Source organism: Solanum pennellii, chromosome 11 (genome assembly GCF_001406875.1).
Source record: "Solanum pennellii chromosome 11, SPENNV200".
NCBI classification, from domain to species: Eukaryota; Viridiplantae; Streptophyta; class Magnoliopsida; order Solanales; family Solanaceae; genus Solanum; species Solanum pennellii.
In genome coordinates, this window is record NC_028647.1 from 63467466 (window position 1) to 63492620 (window position 25155).

The window sequence follows — 25155 nt, forward strand, 5'->3', positions numbered from 1 at the left end:
GTAAAACTAAAATACAAATATTCAATATTATTGTCATTCTTAGGGTGTTGAACTAATTTCCTTTTTGCATTATTATTTAATTTGTTTTTTTTTCTTAAACTTTATTATAATTACCAACATGTATAGACTATAATCTTATTAGATCATTAAGAATTCTAACTTGCAAACATGAAATAATTATATTTAAAGATAAAAACTATGAAAAAATATTAGAGATATTTAAAAATTATATCAAAGTAATAATTTTACGTATAAAATAAAATTTTAAAATTATATGTTTGGTCTCGGGTTGTTTTTTTTTAGTTGAAACCAAACCAACCCAAATATAATCGTATTTTTTTTTCCAACACCAAATCAAGTCAAACCAAACCATTAGTCGAGTTTTTTTTTCGGTTTGACTCGATTTGCGATTTGATTCGATTTTCGGTTCGGTTTTGTACATTCCTACCTATTACTACTATAATAATAATAATACTTATGCAATTATAAATAATCTAAATCCTACTTGTACTATAATTCTAATAATAATCCTAGTTGTAATATAATCTTAATCATAATATGATTATAGACGAAATGTAATCCTAATTAACATAAGTAGTCTAATCCTAGTGCGACTTTAATTCTACAGCAGTGTTGTAAACTCGTCTGTCGGCTTCGTTGGACCTATTCCTTCGACATGTTTCAATCTTCAGCTTGCTTCTTCATCAAAACTTGTTGTAGACACGTTAGTCAATTGCGTTGGACCTGTTGCTTTGACATGTTCCAATCGTCAATTTCCTTCTTCTTCAACAGTTTTATCATATTCTTCTTTTGTGTGTGTGTGTGGAGAGTAATCGTGATGCCTCTTTATGATTGACGTTTTTAGAATGGAGTCGAAGGCATGCGGGGTTGAAGTGTACATCGATCAATTTGATTTATTAATTTTTTTATTTTTAAATAGGTTAAATCAACAATCAAATTAATAAGTTATTTTTATCAATTTTGGTCTTTAACGATTCATGTTTCGATTTAACTAATTAAAAAAATACTTATAAACAAATAAATGATTTCTCAAATAATTTGATGCGACAAGATAATAATGTAAACTTTGCAGAGAATTCATAAAATACAAACAATAATAACTAACATGAAAAGAACTATATAAGTGCAACACAAAGAGAAAAAAAATTAAGAAAGAAGGATCTTACTTTAGGTTTTAACATTTTGTATAACTTGAATAATGAACTCAAGGTCGCCGTGAAGTGTGAATGGAAGGCTAAAGAATAAAGACGGTAACTTCTAAAGTACTGAGATTAATATTTAATATTTATGTAATAATAGAGAGTAGTAAATTATTACCTTCTTAATAGCTTATAAAATCAATAAACCAATATTCAAAAATCAAAACCAAATAAATAACCCGATAATTTTTAAGAGAAAAGCGTTAAAAACTCGTTAACCAATAATAATATGTAATACCTGTTGATGGATAACATGTTAATCCAATGAATGTTTAACATACAATATATGTTAAACATTTCAGAACTCTTACATGCTGCGAACATGAATTGTTTCGACTGAATAATATATATCAAAAGACTAATATATCATCAACCAGCATAGGAAACACAATATTTTAGATGAAAACCATCCTCCTATGTATGAACTCAAATCCAGTGATTTGTGTCAGTCACACGATTGTATAGTATGAGAAATCATATTCAACATGAATAGAACAGTCACGACCTAAAAAATAAGTTCATGATGGCATATAGGCTATAAACGATAGGTAAACAAACACAGAATAAAAGTAGATAAGTAACAGAAGTAAAGTCTTAAAAGTCATACTTCCATAAATCAACACAGAAATTCAAAAGAATACAGTTACAACCCGAAAAATCCAGTGACATGAGTAAGAGAATTCGAAATTTATACAACTGTCCGAAGGATAATGACAGGAAATAAACAAGATAGAGACGTCCAGAAGATGTGAACAGCCAAGCAATTACATCCAGGAACTTTGATATATTGCCAACTCAAAGCTAGGATCACTTACCGCTAGTACTGGGCTCTGAACCTGCACAACAAAGGGGTACAAAACAAGGGTGAGTAACAAAGGAACATGTGTACTCAGCAGCAGCAACGATTGACCCTTGAAGAAGCGATAGCGAGGGTTGGGAAAGAGTAGTAGCCAAAGACGATATCCAATTAAGTATAAAAGCAATATCTGAAACCAGCTACAATCAGAGATTTCCACAATAAGCTCAAACCATAGAACACCAGCTATTTAAGCCAACTCAACCAACAGAGATAAAAATAAGCCATTTTCATAAAGTGGCTCGATATTAACGGAAATTCTTTTGTACAACAAGGGTCATTCCCTCCCTACTGTAAGGGTCAAGGGGATATTAGTTGTATTGGTTGTAAGCTTGACTTATCATGACAAAATCACTGTATACATGTGCTTAGCCTCTCCAATATCCTCTACATATATTAGAGTGTCTTGATCTACCACTGGTACTTCACCATCCAAACTTATCTTTCCTAAATCTTCACTTGGTCTTCCAGTTTCTCGTCTCAACAGTTTCAGAATATTAGGTATTGGTAAGGATTTCACTGAAGCCTTGTGAACTTATGAACTAATTTAACTACAGAAATGCAAAAATAAAGCTGCTTCCTCCACAAGGAATTAACTTTCAGGACATTGTTGTTGTTCTCCTACCGTAAAGGATATTTAAAGGAATGTGCTAACATGTAAGACATTCAATGTAGCTTTTGGATATCAGCGGAACTTCTTTCATTCATTTTCATGTAAGGGAAATGAGAAATGAGCAAACAAAAGAATAAAAAAATATGAATGTGGTAACAGTAATATCACAAGGCATTTCCTTTCACATCTCAAAGTAATATCAAACTCATAGATATCTTCGTAACAGAAACTAGTCCTATAGGGACAAAACTAATAAAATGAACATGGTAAACATATAAGACATTTCAATGTAAGAGAAACATGGCATGCCAATAGGCTTGATATCAGCAAAACTGCTTTTGTACAACAAAGGTCACTCCCTCCCTACTATAAGTCTAAAAAGAAGTTCAAAAAAAGTTATATGTATATCTAAGTTCAAAGTAAATGCTAGTATTAGAAGAAGTACAAATATGTGATACCTGTTGACAGTCTATAAAAGCCGCGGCCATTGAGTCCACTCATAGGAAAACAATTTGTATTCGTGGGTCTTTCGCCAAGCTTCTCCAAAATCATATACAAGTTCTACCACACGCGTGGACACATCACAAACAATAACTTTTCCTCTTATTTGCAAATACAAGATGCACGGAAGAACAGGATGAAAAACCATGTTCTGAACCTCCATACCAAGATTACTGCCTCCTCCAAGTCCAAAATCCTCTGAACATTTCTGAAATATATCAGTAACATCTACAACATACTTCCAAACCCATACTGCATTATCTCGACTACGAAAATTGATGAGTCGCCAACAAGTGATGATGTTCAAACGATTATAAGCAAAACAGAGTTCCCCGCCTGTAAAACCAAGACAACAACTATTGAGATAGTTCGGTGTCCTCCATTCAGGTAATACGAAAGCCCAAAAACTCTTTTCTACACTATCAAAAACAGTCATTCGTTCTCCACTATTATCGAGCCAAAAGAATACTCCATCGACTACACCAGACGAGGATGAGGAGATCTTATCCCTGGAAGGGTACAATTGCAAAGGTACATCCAGAATTTGTTTATTCGCAGTCCACACATTAGCCTCTGAAGAGAAACTTTCAATTATTAAATAATACTGGAGCTCATGCCAAGTACTCGGAGGTGTTTCATAACGAACTATAGTAAATGAGACAGAGTTATCCTCATCTACCTTACAAGTAAATCCAACATATGGATCTTTCATACATATTTGAGTTTTAGGGAGATCCAAACGCTGCCTTGTGGCAGGGTTATAAACATAATAAACCCTCTGCCTGCTTCTAAGCTTATTGCAGAGGAGAAAACCATTGGATGAAGAAACAATATACACTCTCTCCCCGATGAAATTGATTGATTTATCCAAAATAGCACCAACTAAAAGTGGTGATTCCTTCGATGAGAAGAAAAAACGACTTTGGGAACGTCGCTCTACAAAAAAAAAACCGATTTGATAGGGTTTAGGCCACCGTAGACGATTACGGTAAACTTCAGCAATGACTTTTTGCCAGTTCTTTGATACACATTCAAACCTCGCTAGCGATTTTAGAGGCAAGCGATTCAATATATTGATTACAATTTCCTCAGAAACAAACAATTTGTGTTGACAATTCATTCTAATAATACCTGCAAACCTGACCGTTTAGGCATCTATGGATTCGAATTTTCCCCTCCACCAGAGGTGTAATCAGCCTCGGACTCAACGGAAGGAGTAGATCACCTACCTTTACCTCTCTCCAAAGTGTAGCAGCTGGGTCTTGCTCGCTTAGGAGGAAGATGGGTATCTCTTGGCTCTAGGCTAATTGAAGAGAAGCGATTGATTTTGGGAAAGAAATATTAGATGGGATTATGAAAGACTCCATTCAAATTTCACCTTAATTAGAAATGAAAAAGTGGAACCCCTCCACTTCAATGTGAAAACTATTCTATTTTTCACAACATTAATCAATTCTTCTTCACATTAATGAGTGAAAATAAATATGGAAATAAATAATAGATTATATCTTGATTTCTAACTAAAATGGGTTGAAGGGCATAGTAACTTTTTTGTAGATGTATTAAAGTCTTTGGAATCAGAAATTACAAGGTAAAATGCATCAGTAAAATAGCTAATGATAAAAGGAGGAGGTTAGGAACTTAAAAGAAACTGAGAGAGAAAGAGTGTCCACGTGAACTTCCCCCTTTCCAAACGCAATCCCCACGTGAACAATCAAATAGCCTGTAGCGCAATGCTCCACTCGTGATGCTTGTGCCTACCGTTTTGCCAACTTTACCCTTCTTCACGTGAACTTCCCCCTTTCCAACCGTAATACCCAAGTATTTTAGGAGGAATAACCTTTCTAGAAGTCATATATGGCAGTCCCATGTGCTCATCCTGAGTGGCATCCCAGTCAACAATATTCTCATTCACAATATTACTCCCTTCCTGGAAAGCAACCTTGTCCTCGAGGTTGGACTCAACGAGATCCTCTGTAGTAAGAACACTCAGATGCATAGGTGTCACCTGTTGATCCAAAGTGCCAATAACATAGAAATATGGAAAATATAATAGATTTTTGGAGACTCGGGAAGTTTCAAGCAATAATGGACGGGGCCAATGCGTTTTCAATCCTGATAGGGCCCAAAATAACGCCTCCCAAGTTTATGATCTCGCTGCAAGCGTAGAGTATTCTGTCTGGATGATTTGAGTTTGCATACACCCAAATCTAGGAAACAAATGTTATGTACTTTAAAGATCAAATTATGAGCTCTTCTACTTCTACTAGAGCACACTAAACATGTCTTATTGTTCATATCTTTGTCGCCCTGACTCTCCTAAAACTTAATGGTAGTAGGGCTGAATAACAATGTTGAACTATGAAAATGCAAATACTTAAAACGAGGGGTTGGGTTGTGAATGAGACATTTTCATTAAATCCTGTATTACCCTTGATACAACCCAATAGCCCAAGACAATCTTCAATAGTGGGTGGAATGCCAACAATCTATAGGTTTGGGGGAGTAATTACATTAACTATGAAACATCATCATAAAGAACATCATCATGCCAGCCACACAGCTGTATAGTATGAGAAATCATAATCGGTATGAATAGAACAAAAACATGGGCCCACAACTTGAGCATTATAAAAACGACGCAAACAAAAATACAGTTCCCATTACGTCTGCTTCAAACAGATACTGCAAAAACTAGGGGGAACTGTCAAAATCATAATTTTACTTCCATCCCATTTGCTTAACCGTTACTTGGCAAAATGATCTCCCAACATGTTTTGTTCCCTGTAAACATGTCAGATGATGAGGTCAACCAACTAGTTAATCATGTTACAACTCCATGTGCATCTAGAGATATGTCAACGAGAGTGAAGCCATGGCTGTCTTCAAGCCATAATACTTACAACAAGGCTCTACTTCAGCATTTACGTTGTTCCTTATTAGTAAGTGTTTGGAGAATCCTAGTATAATTTCAACTTTGGAGTTACGGAAAACACCACCAATGCCTCCATTTGAAGTATCACCAATGCTATGTGGTGATTATGAAAAAGGTACTGGTCGCGAGTAAGCCATGGGAAATTCTGGTAGACGTTATATATTAAACATGTTTCTCAGAGTATGTTTCTATATTATGTTAGTACAAAATCACTATAAATGCGTGAATATGTGATAGCTTCTCCAAGATCCTTTAAATTCTTTTCCTCCTTTCAATCTATTCTCTTTATCTTAATATTAAAGTGTCTTGATCAACCAAAGCCTTCGTTCCTCAACTGTTCGCTCCAAATGTTACGCAACTTGATTGTCACAAAATATCAAGTTGTCTTACATATTGCAGCAAACCCAGTCTTTCATGAGTGAACAAAACATTATGAAATGGACTGCCACATAGTTTGATAGAAGCTGCAAGCAAAGATGAATAGACTGTTCCTTAGCACTTTCAATAAGCAAACATCATTACAGAAGCTTTGGGGAAGACTAGTTTGCGACATTGCGCAACAAGTTGGGATTTTGTGATATTAACCCTACAACTTGAGGGGGAGTGTCGAGAAATAAATATCTTGTATATTTATCCTCCGTATTTGTAGATCAAATCCCTCTAGTTTGGGGTTAACTCATTTACCAACAGAAGAAGCACACTTATGGCTGCCTATCACACGACATTAGCTTTCAGGCTCTAGTCACCTACCTAAGGGAAGCAGTATAAAACTTGTACTTCACATTAACAATTCAAATTAGTCCTTTATCTATATTTAACTTCAAAGTAGATAGAATACTAAGTAAGTAGAAAATGTTAGTATTACCTGCTACAAAAGACGAGGCCGTTGAGGCCACTTTTAGGAAGTAGTGTTTTGTTTCCGCCAAGCTTCTCCAAAATCATATACAAGTTCTGCGGTATGGGGTTTCAAGTCATAATAAATAACCTTCCAAGATGTCCGGAAAAGCAGGATGAAAAGCCATGTTCCAAACCTCCATATCAAGAGCATTGCCTCATCCAAGTCCAAAAACCTCTGGACATTTCTGAACTACAGTAACAACAACATACTTCCTAAGTCATACTGCACCTCGACTAGGAAATTTGTTGAGTCACCAACAAATGATGACTGTTGTTATTTTCGACGCAAAACAAATGTCCCCACCTGATAAACCAAGACAACAACTACTGGGATATATCAGTGTCCTCCGTTCAGGAAATACCATAGCCCAACAACACTTTATTTCACCAGTATCACCAATGCTACATGGTGATTACGAGAAAGGTACTGATTGCGAGTAAGCCATGAGAAATTCTGGTTGACATTCTATATTATACATGTTTCCCGGAATATGTACATCTATACTAATTGTTCCCAATTTTCACTTGGTCTACTAGATTCTCCTCTAACTATTTTTTTAAACTTCAAAGATTTTATTACTTGTTACATTAACCTTTTACTTTATTAGCCTGGTATATTAGGATAACGACGAGTATTTCACTGAAGTCATGATAACTTTTATTACATTTGTACTCATTTACCTACAGAAGATGCACAATTGGAGGCTGCCAACCAGTTCTACTCACAAGCAGTAAAGCAACTATATAAAACTTGCAGTTCTCATTAACAATTGAAATTAATCCTTTATATCTATGTTCAACGAGATAATTAAATGTTAGTAATACCTATTGCAGAAGGCGCGGCCATTGAAGCCACTCATAGGAAAACAACTTGTAGGGCTTTGTCTTCCGCCAAGCTTCTCCAAAATCATACACAATTTCTATCAGGCATTGATTCCATGAATGCATATCGAATTCTAAAATCTGCAACACATTGTATAGTTCCTTCATCGAACCTGGTTGATGCAGCAGCCAGTTAATGCCATGAACCCTTAGCACCAACAGTTGGTTCTCAGAAAGTTCAAATAACTATGGCTGAGAAATTGTTTCTCTTTTTGAAATCAGAGAGTCTGAAAAACATCAGAATAAAATCACAAAGAAAGGGGGAAAATATCATTGAATCAAAAGAGGTGAATGTTTGAGAAGAATCAATATAAATAATATAAAATAAAATATATATTTTTGGAATAATAAAATAAAAAGAAATTTAAAATAATAGAACTAAAAATGAATTAAAACTAAAAAAAAATAAACAAATATATACTAGTTAATTAGTTTACATAGCTATGTTTGTTGTAATTACAATTTGAAACCAACTTTAAAATATAATTACACGGCTCACCTTTTTAGTTTTATGTAATTCACACGTTTATATAATTCAAAATTTGTATAATTTTGTATAATTCAAAAATTGTATAATATAAATTGTATAACTGTTTACACTTCTGATGTTGCAATTATATAAATTCGTTATTTCAAATTTATACAAAAATAATTGAATTATACAAATGTACTCGCGAATTATACAAATCCGTGAATTATACAAACAAGGCAACCTAAATTATAGCTACACCCCGTAAATATGCAAACTATAGTTATGGAGCATAATTAAGTTTATTATAGTGGCTATTTTTAAAGTTTCCCAAAATAATTAACAAATAATCAGCTTGTAATTACCATCAATTTATGAATCGGAGAGTGTAATCTCCCTTGCTAATCCACTCAATTACCTGGCCTCACTCCTAAAGATTTGTGTGGAAAGTTAATAGATAATTGGAATTGGCGTAATTACAAGGATAGTAATTAAATAACCTAATATATGTTAACATGTTTGTGTGCCACAATGTAATTATAAATATACGTTTTTGATACACAATGTAATTGTAAAAATTAAATTCAAAAAATCAAAATTAATTATCTAAGTGTGGTTTTCCAAACAATCCATAAGAATCAGAGAGTGAAATTACCCTCGACAATTACACTCAATTACCATTGACCAGGTATCTACAAGACCAACCAAACAAGTCATGTAAGTACATCTGACAGGCTGACTTTTCGAACATGTCCTAAAATTGGTGTAATTACATTGTGTGACCTGTTTGATTGACCATGTAATTATTTGAAATGAGTAATTACACTCTCTTATTTCTCTGAAATGGATTGTGAATTGTGGGTAACTACATGACATAATTACAATTTGAATACCTTATGATTTCTTCTTTTTATTTATATTTTTAGTTTTTTGTTTCAATTTATTTTTTATTAATATTATTTTAAATTATTACTTTGGTTTTAATTATTCTAAAAATTATTTTTTTAATATTTCATTACCTTCTCGTTCTAAATTTTTATTTCGTGTGATTCTATGTAGTTTTTTGTATTATCTATTTTTATGTCATTTTCATTTTTTATCGGCATAATTTTAACGTATTCAAGCTTTTAATTTAAAAATATAATTCCGTGTTAAGTATGGTTACAAACTTTTTTTTCTTTTAAATCATAATTATATATGTTATGTTGAAATTTGACATAAGTCTATTTTGTTTTGAATTTAGAACTTATGTTACATTTTCAGTTTCACTTGTTTAGTAATATTGACTTGAGACTTCACATTGCAAGTTATTTATTTTTTAGTTAGGCTTCGTAGAAACTGTTTTGTCAAATATTTTGATAATTTATGACATTTTATTTAGGCAAAATAGTCTGGTGGACCCTTGTACTTGTTCGAGTTTGTATTATGAACCCTTCTACTTAACTCTTTACCAGTAGAACCCTTAAACTCAATCAAAACAAGATTTTCAAACCCCTCCTACTGTATGTGTAATTCACTCGCCCATAAAAAGATAACATGTCAAATCCATGTCACATAAATCAATAACATGTCATAATTACCTCTATTTACTATTTTTTTAAATTATTAATCCAAAATATTAAATAAAAAGAAAAATAATAAAAAATTCACACCCCAAATCAGCCGCCCCTGTTCTTCTTCCCAACCCATTCCCACTGTGAAATATCCTGAAACCACCAAAAATCCACCGTCATCACTCTCTATTCTATCACTCTCAAACCCCTCTTCATCTCCACCTTACACTCTCGCCATTTTCCATTTTTTTTTTCAATCTACACAAAATCGACAGTCTTAGGTCGCCGCACTATCAACTTTGGCCTGCAAATCTTTTTCGCCGCTGTCACCAACTCCTCGCACCTCACTGGCGACCAAGATCCACTTATTCAAGTTATGTCCAGCATGGCCTCCCACAGTCTCTTCGAAAAAAAAGGCTCCAATGCCAATCCCTCTCTCATTCAGATGTCAAAACTAGTTAAGGTTTATGGGTATTCACTACCTTATATAAATTATTTAAGATAATATTTTAAATTACTTTATGATATTTTTGAGTGCAAGGAAGAAGGAAATAAAAAAGGGATATGGAAGAAATTGGGTTGTCTCGAAGAAAAAGGTGAAATGGAGAAGAAAGATATTTTTATTTATTTTTAAAATTTATTATTTTCTTTTTTTTAATAATTTTTATTTTTTAAAAGTAAAAGTTAAAATTTTAAATATCATGTTCATTTGCCTTTAGAGGCGTGTGACTACACTCTCTTGCTAAGTCATATGTGTTAATGCCACACAAGGATGATCAACGGTCAAAGGGGAGGAAAGACTCAAAATAATCCCCCATCTTTAGGTTAAGACTCAAAGTGATCCTTGAGTTTTCATATCGAGCACTAATAGTCCCTCATGTTTGCAATATTGTTGCACTTTTGGTCCTATCCTAAAATTTTGCCTATTTTTTAACATTAATTTTGTCTAAAAATTTATATAAGGAATGTCCAACCGTCTTTTATATATTTAATAGAAATAATAACTTTATCTGAGAGAAGGTGATAAGAAAAATATCTTGTTCTGTTCACTAGAAATATTACTGCAGCTAAACTAAGAACATCTTAACATATGACTTTGCAGGTTAAGAAAAAATTATACTATTGCGTGTGAAATTATCGTGATGAACCTCTGGACTTTACCTGCAATACGATTTCTACTAAACAAAACAAAGTGTTTCTCTTCTCACATTCTTTGATATAGAGTTGTTATTTCTACTAAATATATAAAATGACGATTGAATATCCCATACATAGGTTATGGATAAGTCAATGCAAAAAATAGGTAAAATTTTGAAAAGGGACTAAAGGTGCACCAATATTGCAAACATAAGGGACTATTAGTGCTTCATGTGAAAACTCAAGGATCACTTTGAGCATGAACCCAAAGAAGATGAACTATTTTGATCCTTTTCTCGTCAAAGAGGTTTGATATGTTGTGTTATGTTGAGTATAAGGATTCAATTGACAAAATGTTAAGTAGAACAGTCCACAATACAATCTGATACAAGTATAAGGGCCTACCAGACCATTCCGTATTTTATTTATGATATTAGTCTTTTTGCCAAACATGTATTTCATTATATTCGTAGCAATTTTGTATTTTTAGTTTTTATACTTAATCCAATTAAAATACACTAATTTGAAAAGTATAAAGAAATCGTTTAGTTAAGAACATATGTTTATTAATTAATATATTTTCAAAAAAATATTACATATCTTAAATATTTAATATCATTTATAAAGTTTCGTATTTATCTAATATAAATTTTTAATAACTATTCCCTCCGTCCGATATTGTTTGTCATGGTTTCTATTTTTAGAGTCAAACTATAAAAACTTTGACTAACATTTTAAGATGCATTTTTTCATCATATTAATATGAAAAAATGGAAAAATTATAATTTATAGTACTTTTCATATAGTTTTAGAATATCTATTTTTTTTTATTTAAAATATCAAATTAATGTAATCTACTTTACCTTTGAAAATTAGTCAAATTAACTTTCAATAAGCACAACATGATAAATATTTTTGAACAGAGGGAGTACCTTTTACTTTTAAAATTTAATATATTCATATAATTCTAATTATGCATCCAAAAAGAACATTGTAATTACCTCCAATTCATGAATTGCCAAGAATTACATGGTATAATTACAACTTACAATTACTTTTAATTTTTTTTTAAAAAAAATAAAATTAGTTCTATTGTTTTTATTATTCTAAAAATATATGTTTTATTTTTTTATTATTTATAGTTCATTCTCATTCTCAAACATTTCCTTTTGATTTTTCATGATTTTATTCTGATGTTTCTCGAACTTGCAGATTCCAAAAATCAGAGAAGAGGGAGTAACAATTTCGCAGCCATGAATCCAACTGTTGGTGCTGAGTGTTCATGATAATAACTGGCTGCTGCATCGACTAGGTTTTTGTATGATTTTGGAGAAGCTTGGCGGAAGACAAGGCACTACAAGTTGTTCTCCGATGAGTGGCTTCAATGGCGGCATCTTCTGTTGTAGGTATTAATAACCTTTACCTATTTAGTATTCTATGTTTATACATGACTAATTTCAATTGTTGATGAGAACTGCAAGTTTTATATAGTTGCATTAATGTTAGTGCCTTGTGGTAAGCAGCCTCCAATTGTGCATCTTCATTAGGTAAATGAGTTCAAAAAGTGAAATCCTTGTCATTAGCCCAATGTATCAGGCTAATAAAATAACAGGTTAATGTGAAATCTGTATGTTGTTGGTGACGGTGCAGTATAGATTAGGAAGTATTTTGTTGATGTTGTTACGGTAGTTCAGAAATGTTCAGAGGTTTTTGGACTCGGAGGAGGCAATGCACTTGATATGGAAGTTCGGAGCATGGTTTCTCATACTGCTTTTCCGGACATCTTGTATTTGCAAATATGTGCATTGCTATGTCGCTGAGGTGCCTTCCCAGTGGGTTGCTATGCTGCCATGGGCGGAATTTCGTTCAATACTTTAGCGTGTATAACCCCTTTCCAGTCTCTTTGTGGTTGTGAACATCCTACTGTTGCTCGGTACATATTCAGTACTGCGAGTGATTTTGGTTCAGTACACTTTCAGCCGTATGATCCTTGCGCTTCCTTCACATGACGATGTGACAAATGAGCTTCCTCTTTAATGCATTCTACTTCATGTATGTTGGGGTCCCAAATGATCCAGATCGTACCATTTATAGCCTTGTGATGATTACCTTCCATCTTCCAAATTTGGAGCAACACTGTCATATACTTCTAGTACAAGTTCCTTGACTTTTCTTTGACTAATCCAGCAAGTTTGACGTGATTAAATTTCAGGAAATTCCTTATCTCCTCTGTTTATGTCGTTTATTTACCCCTCTCGCATTCCAAAATAGCCAATTCATTTGGTAGATTGGAGACCACCTCCAATACTTTGTTGTGGGGTGAGTGGTGTACCCTAGATTTTCTTTCGAACTCTTCCCAGTATTAATGTTATTAGTGAGAGCAGGGAAGTTGGAATAGTCTAGCTCATTACTGTTCCCTACTTCCGGTGTTCTTTTAGTACTAATTTTTTCCCCTGTCACATTTGGACCATCAACTCTCCCCTTAGTAGGAGGAATAATCTGCCCAGTTTGCTCCATATTAGTAGGCTTAGGTGGTGACTACACTTATATTGTTGTTACATATAACAAATAAAATTAGTACTCCGTGTGTTCCAAGTAAGTGTTATTTTTAACCAAAAGAATTATTCGAAAATAAATGTGACCTTAATTAGGAATTTTAGACAAAAAACTATACCTTCTATTTTATAATTTTTCTTAATGGGTGCGAAATGAGCTAAAGGGACACTTATTTGGACGGAAGAAGTAACGTATAACACAAAACAACTCCCTTTGTTTCCATTTAGTTGCTAGGATAAGGTCTTGCGTAATCCTCAAGAAAAAAATAACAAAAAAGGGTCATTATTGCCCCTACACTTTAAAAGGAAGTTATATTTACACCTCGTCATACTTTTCAATTTAAGCATTCCAGCTTCTGTTTGCTTGTGTTTTTCCTAAATTGTAATGGAATATAAGTGGAATTTATTTTGATTTAATCCATTTCCAAAAAATGAAATTTTGATCAATGAATATGAGAAAATGATGAGGAAAATTTTGATCAATGAATATTTTATCAATGAATACTTCTAGTTCTAATATTTACTTTGAATTTAGATATATGTATCTTTTTCGTGAACTTTTTTATAGTCTTATAGTAGGGTTGGAATGACACTTGTTGTACAAAAACAGTTGTCATAGATGATTTGCACTCATGTCACTGGATTTTTAGTGTTGTAACTGTATTCTTTTGTATTTCTGGGTTAATTTATGAAAGTATGTCTTTAAGACTTTGTTTCTGCTACTTATCTACTTTTATCCCGTGTTTGCTTACATATCACCATAGGCTATCAGTGGGTTAGAATAGGTGTCGTCATGACTTGTTTTTTAGGTTGTTAGAGTTCTGTTCATACTGATTATAATTTCTCATACTATACAATCGTGCGACTGATGCGATGGAATCATGTTCCCTGTATGAATGCTGCAAGGTTTAAATAATGATCTTCTCCTGTGTCATTCAGCATGATTGCTAATATTATACTAATATTATTTGTGACTGCAGGGAACAAGACATGTTGTCAGATTGTTTGGCGAAGTACAGATGAAGCAGCATAAGAGGAGGTAAAATTAAGATTTCTTAACAACCCCCACCTCTCTTTGAATTAGACGGAACCATCTTTTTGTTCACTCTCTTTTTGTAATGCCCAAGTAGTGGGCGATTATGATTTTTCATACTATACAACCGTGTGGCTGGCTCTATGATGATCCCTTTAACAACATTTAATAGTTAAATGTAGTTACTTTCTTCGGACCAAAAAAACAATCCTAGGTGTTGTTTATTATAAACCTATAGATTATTGGCATGTGGTAGTATCACAGTAATACAGGGGGTGAACAAAATTTCACCTTTACATGGCAATCGGAAATGCCAATTCCTCCCACAACTTTGTCAGCTTACCATGGTCATACCCTTCTGTGTAGATCCGGCCAATTCAGCCTTCAATTGATGCATTTGGGGACCGTTCATGACCCACAAAATAGTTCACAATTCCTAAGCTTCCTCTCTATGTGATATAGTCAAGTGAAGTGTAGGTTCAATAGTGTTGCGAAGCCACAACACCAGCAAAGATTTTATAGTCCATTACTTTTCAAAATCCATCAACTCCTTGCTTGGATTTTTGAAGTTTTGAAGAACCGAATGCCCATTACTAGTTTTGAGTTATTATGACAATTAAAAAGTTGATACACACTCCAGCCCATTTTAGCTAGAAATTAAGACATAATTAATTATTTATTTATTACTCAATTAATGTGAAGTAAAATTAATTAACGTCGTGAAAAAGAGAACAATATTAACATTGAAGTGGAGGGGTTCCACTTTCTCATTTTCTAATTTAGGTGAAATTCGAATGGAGTCTTTAATAATCTCATCTATTTTTCTTTCCCAAAATCAATTAATTCTTGGTCCAATCGAAACATCTTCTCTACAATTTCACCCTTGAGTTAACATCAATCTCGCTTCTCTTCGACTAGCCTAGAGCCAAGAGCTTCCCCTCTTCCTCCTAAGTGACGAGAATCAGTCTACTTTCTGTTGAATTCGAGGCCGATTTCACCAATGGCTGATGGGGAAAATTCAAATAGACGCCTAAGCGGTCAGGTTCTCTTGTTGATATTGATTGACATCTTCATTCTTTTAGGGCTCATGTCTTTGTTGGAATAGTAATTCAACTTGCAAGTATTATTTGAATGAAACGTCAATGCAAATTGTTTGTTCTTCAGGAAATCATAATCAATACACTGAATCGTTTGCCTCTGAAATCGCTAGCAAAGTTTGATGCATATAAAAAAACTGGCAAAAATACACTGCTGAAATTTACTGTTGTCGTCTTCAGTGGCTTGAACCTTATCAAATTTCAGGGTACCGGAGATAACAACAGTAGAAAGAGTTCAGGCTACCGGAGACGACAACTATAAATTTCAGTAATGTTTTTTTGTCAGTTCTTTGATATGCATCAAACTTCGCTAGCGATTTCAGAGTCAAACAATTCAGTATATTGATTATGATTACCTCAAGAACAAATAATTTGCATTGACGTTTTATTCGAATAATACCTGCAAGTTGAACTACTATTCCCACAAAGATATGAGCCCTAAACGAATGAAGATGTCAAACAATATCAACAAGATGACATGACCGCTTAGATGTCTATGGATTTGAATTTTCCCCCTCCGCTAGAGGTGAAATCGGCCTCGGATTCAACAGAAGGAGCAAATCAACTTCCTATACCTCTCTACAAAGTGGAGGAGTTGATTCTCTCTCGCTTAGGAGGAAGAGGGAAGCTCTAGGCTAGTCGAAGAAAAGCGAGATTGATGTTCACTCAAGGGCGAAATTGTAGGGAAGCTATTTCAATTGGACAATGAATCAATTGATTTTGGGAAAGGAAAAAATAGATGAGATTATTAAAGACTCCGTTCGAATTTTACCTTAATTAGAAATGAAAAAGTGGAACTCCTCCGCTTCAATATTATTACCTTTTTCACGACATTAATTCATTTTTTTTTCACATTAATTGAGTAATAATAAATTCTAACTGAAATAGGCCGAAGGGTGTATTAACTTTTTAGTAGATGTCTAGCATCAAATTACAAGGTAAAATGCACAAGTAAAAGAAGGAGATGAGGAACTTAGAAATGTATTATTTGTTTTGAGTTATTATGACAATTAAAAAGTTGACCCACCCTTCAGCGCATTTTAGTAAGACATAATTAATTTTTTTTTTACTCAATTAATGTGAAGAAAAATTTATTAATGTCGTGAAAAAGCGAATAGTATTAACATTGAAGTGGAGGGGTTCCACTTTTTCATTTTCTAATTTAGGTTAAATTTGAATGGAGTCTTTAATAATCTCATCTATTTTTCTTTCCCAAATCAATTGATTTTTTGACACATTGAAACATCTTCTTTACAATTTTACCCTTGAGTGAACATCAATCTCGCTTCTCTTTGACTAGCCAAGAGCTTCCCCTCTTCCTCCTAAGTTGCGCGAATCAGTCTATTTGTTGAATTCGAGGCCGATTTCACCAATGGCTGATGGGAAAAATCGAATCCATAGAAGCCTAAGCGGTCAGGTCCTCTTGTTGATATTGATTAACATCTTCATTCTTTTAGTTGGAATAGTAGTTCAACTCGCAGGTATTATTTGAATGAAACGTCAATGCAAATTGTTTGTTCTTAAGGAAATCATAATCAATATACTGAATCGTTTGCCTCTGAAATTGCTAGCAAAGTTTGATGCACATCAAAAATTTGGCAAAAATACACTGCTGAAATTTACTGTTGTTGTCTTCAGTGGCTTGAACCTTATCAAATTTCAGGCTACCGGAAATAACAACGGTAGAAAGAGTTCAGGCTACCGGAGACGACAACGGTAAATTTCAGTAATGTCTTTTTGTCAGTTCTTTGATATGCATAGCGATTTCAGAGGCAAACAATTCAGTATATTGATTATGATTACCTCAAGAACAAACAATTTGCATTGACGTTTCATTCTAATAATACCTGCAAATTGAACTACTATTCCCACAAAGATATGAACCCTTAAAAGAATGAAGAAGTAAATCAATATCAACAAGATGACATGACTGCTTAGGCTTCTATGGATTTGAATTTTCCCCCTCCGCCAGAGGTGAAATCGAATTCAACAGATGGAGCAGATCAGCTTCCTGTACCACTCTCTACAAAGTGGAGGAGTTGATTCTCTCTCGTTTAGGAGGAAGAGGGGAAGCTCTAGGCTAGTCGAAGAAAAGCGAGATTGATGTTCACTCAAGGTTGAAATTGTAGGGAAGCTATTTCAATTGGACAATGAATCAATTGATTTTGGGAAAGGAAAAAATAGATGAGATTATTAAAGACTCCGTTCGAATTTTACCTTAATTAGAAATGAAAAAGTGGAACTCCTCCGCTTCAATATTATCACCTTTTTCACGACATTAATTCATTTTTTTTCACATTAATTGAGTAATAATAAATTCTAATTGAAATAGGCCGAAGGGTGTATTAACTTTTTAGTAGATGTCTAGCATCAAATTACAAGGTAAAATGCACAAGTAAAAGAAGGAGATGAGGAACTTAGAAATGTATTATTTGTTTTGAGTTATTATGACAATTAAAAAGTTGACCCACCCTTCAGCGCATTTTAGTAAGACATAATTAATTATTTTTTTTACTCAATTAATGTGAAGAAAAATTTATTAATGTCGTGAAAAAGCGAATAGACATTGAAGTGGAGGGGTTCCACTTTTTCATTTTCTAACTTAGGTCAAATTCGAATGGAGTCTTTAATAATCTCATCTATTTTTCTTTCCCAAATCAATTGATTTTTTGACCAATTGAAACATCTTCTTTACAATTTTACCCTTGAGTGAACATCAATCTCGCTTCTCTTCGACTAGCCAAGAGCTTCCCCTCTTCCTCCTAAGTTGCGCGAATCAGTCTATTTGTTGAATTCGAGGCCGATTTCACCAATGGCTGATGGGGAAAATTCGAATCCATAGAAGCCTAAGCGGTCAGGTCCTCTTGTTGATATTGATTAACATCTTCATTCTTTTAGTTGGAATAGTAGTTCAACTTGCAGGTATTATTTGAATGAAACGTCAATGCAAATTGTTTATTCTTAAGGAAATCATAATCAATATACTGAATCGTTTGCCTCTGAAATTGCTAGCAAAGTTTGATGCACATCAAAAAACTGGCAAAAATACACTGCTGAAATTTACTGTTGTTGTCTTCAGTGGCTTGAAACTTATCAAATTTCAGGCTATCGGAAATAACAACGGTAGAAAGAGTTCAGGCTACCGGAGACGACAACGGTAAATTTCAGTAATGTCTTTTTGTCAGTTCTTTGATATGCATCAAACTTCGCTAGCGATTTCAGAGGCAAACAATTCAGTGTATTGATTATGATTACCTCAAGAACAAACAATTTGCATTGACGTTTCATTCTAATAATACCTGCAAATTGAACTACTATTCCCACAAAGATATGAGCCCTTAAAAGAATGAGGAAGTCAATCAATACCAACAAGATGACATGACTGCTTAGGCTTCTATGGATTTGAATTTTTTCCCCTCCGCCGGAGGTGAAATCGGATTCAACAAATGGAGCAGATCAGCTTCCTGTACCCCTCTCTACAAAGTGGAGGAGCTGATTGTCTCTCGTTTAGGAGGAAGAATGGAAGCTCTAGGCTAGTCGAAGAAATGCGAGATTGATGTTCACTCAAGGGTGAAATTGTAGGGAAGCTATTTCAATTGGACAATGAATCAATTGATTTTGGGAAAGGAAAAAATAGATGAGATTATTAAAGACTCAATTCGAATTTTACCTTAATTAGAAATGAAAAAGTGGAACTCCTCCGCTTCGATATTATTATCTTTTTCATGATATTAATTCATTTTTCTTTCACATTAATTGAGTAAAAATAAATAATTAATTCTAACTACAATGGGCCAAAGGGTGTATTAACTTTTTAGTAGATGTCTGGCATTTAAAATTACAAGGTAAAATGCACAAGTAAAAGAAGGAGATGAGGAACTTAGAAGATATATTAAAGTTCCACAGTAGATAGAGTTATTATGATCAATGGACCTGTGCTAAACCATCTAACAGAGAACTGGCTTATGTGCACCAACAACTTACCAAGATATATGGGAAGGACTACAATCTTTATAGATGATGATAAAGCCTCGGGGATTGATGGGTACAGCTCACTGTTTTTTAGAAAAGTGTGGCCGGTGACAAAACATGAAGAGCAATACATCAATTCTTTGCTACTGGCAGAATCCATAGAGCAATTAACTGTACCCTTATTACTTTGGTACCAAATTATTCTGGACCTCAAACAGTGAAAGAATTTTGGCCTATTTTTTGTTGCTCAGTTGAATATAAGATTATAGCCAAGATTTTAGCAGCCAGGTGATAGCAAGTGTCATTTGTGATGCGCAATTATGATTTATACCTGGAAGGAAATAGTTGATAACATTATACTTGCTAATGAGCTGGTCAAGGAGTATGGCAGAAAACAGAAATACCTAAACAAGGGGTTGGGTTGAGAAGGCGAGGTTTTGTTTATATCCTACAATACTTCCCAATAGCGGATGGAATGTCAATCATCAATAGGTTTCAAATAAGGAATGTTGTTTTTCTTTTGTGAGAAAGAAAACAATTGCATCAACTATGAAACATTCTTACAGAGAACATGATTCCATCACGTCAATCACACGGTTGTACAGTATGAGAAATCATAATCTGCATGAACAGAACAGTCACGACCTAAATAACAAGGTCATGATGGCGCATAGCCTATCAACGGTAGGTAAACAAACACGGAATAGAAGTAGATAAGTAACGAAAGTAAAGTCATTCTTCCATAAATCAACACAGAAATTTAAAAGAATACAGTTACAACCCGAAAAATCCAGTGACATGAGTAAGAATTTGAAATGTATACAACTGTCCGAAGGATAATGACAGGAAATAAACAAGAGAGACGTGAGGAAGCTGTGAAAAAGCCAGGCTACATCCAGGAACTTTGATATATGGACAACATAAAGCTAGGATCACCTACCGCTAGTACTGGGCTCAGAACCTGCAGAATAAAGGTGTGGAGAACAACGGTGAGTACAAAAAGTAACTTAGTAAATGCTAGTATTAGAAGAAGTATGAATATGCAACTAATACCTGTTGATAGTCTACAGGAGTCGCGGCCATTGAGGCCACTCATAGGAAAACAATTTGTATCCTTGGGTCTTTCGCCAAGCTTTTCCAAAATCATATACAGGTTCTGCAGTACGTGTGAATACATCACAAGAAATTACTTTTTCTAGATGTGCGGAAGAGCAGGATGAAAAATCATGTTCCGAACCTCCATGCCAAGAGTTCTGCCTCCTCCAAGTCCAAAATCGTCTGAACATTTCTGAAATACTGTAGCAACATCTAAAACATACTTCCAAACCCATATTGCATTATCTCGAGTAGGAAAGTGGCTGAGTCGCCGACAAGTGATGGCAGTCAAACAATTACAAGCAAAACAGAGTTCCCCACCTGAAAAACCAGAACAACAACTATTGGGATAGGTTGTTATCCTCCATTCAGGTAATTCCAAAGCCCAAAATCGCTTTTCTACACTATCAAAAACAGTCATCCATTGTCCATTACTATCAAGCCAAAAGATACTCCATCGACTACACCAGCCGAGGATGAGGAAATCTTATTCCTGGAAGGGTACAATTGCAAATGTACATCTTCAATTTGTTTATTAGCAGTCCACACATTAGCATCTGAAGAGAAAATTTCAATTGTTAAACTGTACTGTACTGTAATGCATAAAAATAACTCGGATACATGTCTAATTTCAATTGTTAATGAGAACTGCAAGTTTTATATAGTTGCCTTAGTGTTTGTGAATAGAACTGGTTGGCAGCCTCCAATAGTGCATCTTCTGTAGGTAAATGAGTTCAAAAGTGAAATCATTGTCATTAGCCCAATATAACAACAACCATAAGTTGTCGATGACTCAAACAAATTTCATAGTCGAGGTGCAGTATGGATTAGGAAGTATGATGTTGATGTTGTTACTGTAGTACAGAAATGTCCAGAGGTTTTTGGACTAGGAGGAGGCAATGCTCTTGATATTGCTCCTGATATGGAAGTTCGAGACATGGTTTCTCATCCTGCTTTTCTGGACATCTTGTATTTGCAAATATTTGCATTGCTATGTCGCTGAGGAGCCTTCTCAGTGGGTTGCTATGCTGCCATGGGCGGAATTTTTGTTCAATACTTCGTTTCAAACTTCAGCGGGTATGACCCCTTTCCAGTCTCTCTATGGTCGTGAACCTCCTACTGTTGCTCAGTACATATTCAGAAATTTGTGAGCGATTTTGGTTCAGTACACTTTCAGCCGGTATGATCCTTGCGTTTCTTTCAAATGACGATCTGACAAATGAGCTTCCTCTCTAATGCATTCTACTTCATATATGTTGGGGTCCCTAATGATCAAGATCCTACCATTGATAGCCTTGTGATGATTACTTTCCATCTTTCAATTTGGAGCACCACTGTCATATGCTTCTAGTACAAGTTCCTTGACTTTTGTTTCGACTAATCCAGCAAGTTTGACGTGATTTAATTTCAGGAAATTCCTCATCTCCTCAGTTTATGTCGTTTATTTACCCCTCACATTCCAAAATAGCCAATTCATTTGGTAGTTTGAGACCACCTCCGATACTTTGTCGTGGGGTGAGTGGTGTACACCAGATTTTCTTTTCGGACTCTTACCAGTATTGATGTTACTAGTGAGAGCAGGGAAGTTAGATAAGTCTAGCTCATTAGTACTCCCTACTTCCGCTGCTCTTTTAGTACTAATCGTTTCCCCTGTCACATTTGGACCATCAACTCTCTCCTTAGTAGGAGGAATAATCTGCCCAGTTTGCTCCATATTAGTAGGCTTAGGTGGTGACGACGCTGGTTATATTGTTGTTACATATAGCAAGTAAAATCAGTTTCAAAAACATATAGCAAGTAAAATTAGTACTTCGTGTGTTCCAAGTAAGTATTATTTAACCAAAAGAATTATTCGAAAATAAGTGTGACCTTAATTAAAAAATTTAAGACAAAAAACTATACCTTCTATTTTATAATTTTTCTTAATGGGTGCGAAATGAGCTAAAGGGACACTTATTTGGACGGAAGAAGTAATGTATAACACAAAACAACTCCCTTTGTTTCCATTTAGTTGCTAGGATAAGGTCTTGCGTAATCCTCAAGAAAAAAATAACAAAAAAGGGTCATATTTGCCCCTAAACTTTAAAAGGAAGTTATATTTACACCTCGTCATACTCTTTCAATTTAAGCATTCCAGCTTCTGTTTGCTTGTGTTTTTTCCTAAATTGTAATGGAATATAAGTGGAATTTATTTTGATTTGATCTATTTCCAAAAAAACAAAATTTTGATCGAATACGAGAAAATGATGAGGAAAATTTTGATCAATGAACTTTTTTTATCAAAGAACACTTCTAATTCTAAAATTTACTTTGAATTTAGATATATGTATCATTTTTGTGAACTTTTTTATAGTCTTATAGTAGGGTGGGAATGACACTTGTTGTACAAAAACGTTGTCATAGATGCTTTGCACACATTTCACTGGATTTTTGGTGTTGTAACTTTATTCTTTTGTATTTCTGGGCTAACTTATGGAAGTACGTCTTTAAGACTTCGTTTCTGCTACTTATCTACTTCTATCCCGTGTTTGCTTGCATATCACCATAGGCTATCAGTGGGTTAGGATAGGTGCCATCATGACCTTGTTTTTTAGTTTGTTAGAGTTCCGTTCATGCTGATTATAATTTCTCATACTATTCAACCGTGCGACTGATGCGATGGAATCATGTTCCCTGTATGAATGTTGTAAAGTTTGAATAATGATCTTCTCCTGTGTCAACCAGCATCATTGTTAGCATTATGCTAATATTTTTCGTGATTGCAGGGAACAAAACATGTTGTCAGATTGTTTGGCGAAGTACAGATGAAGCAGCATAAGAGGAGGTAAAATTAAGATTTCTTAACAGCCCCCCACCCCCACCCCCTCCTTTGAATTAGACGAAACCATCTTTTTGTAATGCCCAAGTAGTGGGCTGATTATGATTTTTCATACTATACCACCGTGTGGCTGGCGCGATGATGTTCCCTGTGACAACATTTAATAGTTAAATGTAGTTACTTTTTTCGGACCAAAAACAAACCTAGGTGTTGTTTATTCAAAACATATAGATTATTGGCATTTGGTAGTATTACAAGTAATACAGGGTGTGAACAAAATTTCACCTTCACATGGCAATTTCAAGTGCTAATTCCTCCTACAACTTCGTCAGCTTACCATAATAATGAACTATGGTCATAGCCTACTGCGTAGATCTGGCCAATTCAGCCTTCAAATGATGCATTGGGGGACCTTCATGACCGCAAAATAGTTCACAATTCCTAAGCTTCCTCTCTATCTGATATAGTCCAGTGAAGTGTAGGTTCAATAGTGTTGTGAAGCCACAACACCAAAAAAGAATTTATAGTCCATTAGTTTTCAAAATCCATTAACTCCTTGCTTGGCTTTATGAAGTTTTGAAGAACCGAACACCCATTATTAGTTTTGAGTTATTATGACAATTAAAAAGTTGATCCACCCTTCAGCGCATTTAAGTTAGAAATCAAGACATAATTAATTATTTATTTTTTACTCAATTAATGTGAAGAAAAATTTATTAATGTCGTGAAAAAGAGAATAGTATTAATATTGAAGTGGACGGTTCCACTTTTTCATTTTCTAATTTAGGTGAAATTCGAATGGAGTCTTTAATAATCTCATCTATTTTTCTTTCCCAAAACAATTGATTTTTTGATCAATTGAAACATCTTCTTTACAATTTTACCCTTGAGTGAACATCAATCTCGCTTCTCTTAGACTAGCCTAGAGCCAAGAGCTTCCCCTCTTCCTCCTAAGTGACGAGAATCAGTCTACTTTCTGTTGAATTCGAGGCCGATTTCACCAATGGCTGATGGGGAAAATTCAAATCCAAAGAAGCCTAAGCGGTCAGGTCCTCTTGTTGATATTGATTGACATCTTCATTCTTTTAGGGCTCATGTCTTTGTTGGAATAGTTAGTTCAACTTGCAGGTATTATTTGAATGAAACGTCAATGCAAATTGTTTGTTCTTAAGGAAATCATAATCAATATACTGAATCGTTTGCCTCTGAAATCGCTAGCAAAGTTTGATGCACATCAAAAAACTGGCAAAAATACACTGCTGAAATTTACTGTTGTCGTCTTCAGTGGCTTGAACCTTATCAAATTTCAGGCTACCGGAGATAACAACGGTAGAAAGAGTTCAGGCTACCGGAGATGACAACGGTAAATTTCAGTAATGTTTTTTTTGTCAGTTCTTTGATATGCATCAAACTTCGCTAGCGATTTCAGAGGCAAACAATTCAGTATATTGATTATGATTACCTCAAGAACAAATAATTTGCATTGACATTTTATTCGAATAATACCTGCAAGTTGAACTAC

General features: G+C 34.3%; 1 protein-coding gene and 1 pseudogene across 4 annotated transcripts; both read right to left on the minus strand.

The window, feature by feature from the left end:
- Positions 1 to 1807: 1807 nt before the first annotated feature.
- LOC107003407 (F-box protein At5g03970-like) lies at positions 1808 to 8188 on the minus strand. Of its 4 annotated transcripts, XM_015201734.2 has the most exons (5): positions 7848 to 8188; positions 7157 to 7326; positions 6991 to 7076; positions 3148 to 6589; positions 1808 to 2056 (listed from the first exon to the last, which is right to left on the minus strand). In XM_015201734.2, the coding sequence occupies exon 4, from the start codon at positions 4308 to 4310 to the stop codon at positions 3159 to 3161; it is 1152 nt and encodes a 383-aa protein (XP_015057220.1). In that variant the 5' UTR covers positions 4311 to 6589; positions 6991 to 7076; positions 7157 to 7326; positions 7848 to 8188; the 3' UTR covers positions 1808 to 2056; positions 3148 to 3158. The 4 variants fall into 4 exon arrangements, with proteins under 4 accessions (XP_015057220.1, XP_027768563.1, XP_015057218.1 ...); XM_027912762.1 differs by having other exon boundaries at positions 6991 to 7212; XM_015201732.2 differs by having other exon boundaries at positions 6991 to 7326.
- A 12596-nt stretch (positions 8189 to 20784) lies between these two features.
- Positions 20785 to 22529, minus strand: LOC107004039 (annotated as a pseudogene).
- Positions 22530 to 25155: the final 2626 nt, after the last annotated feature.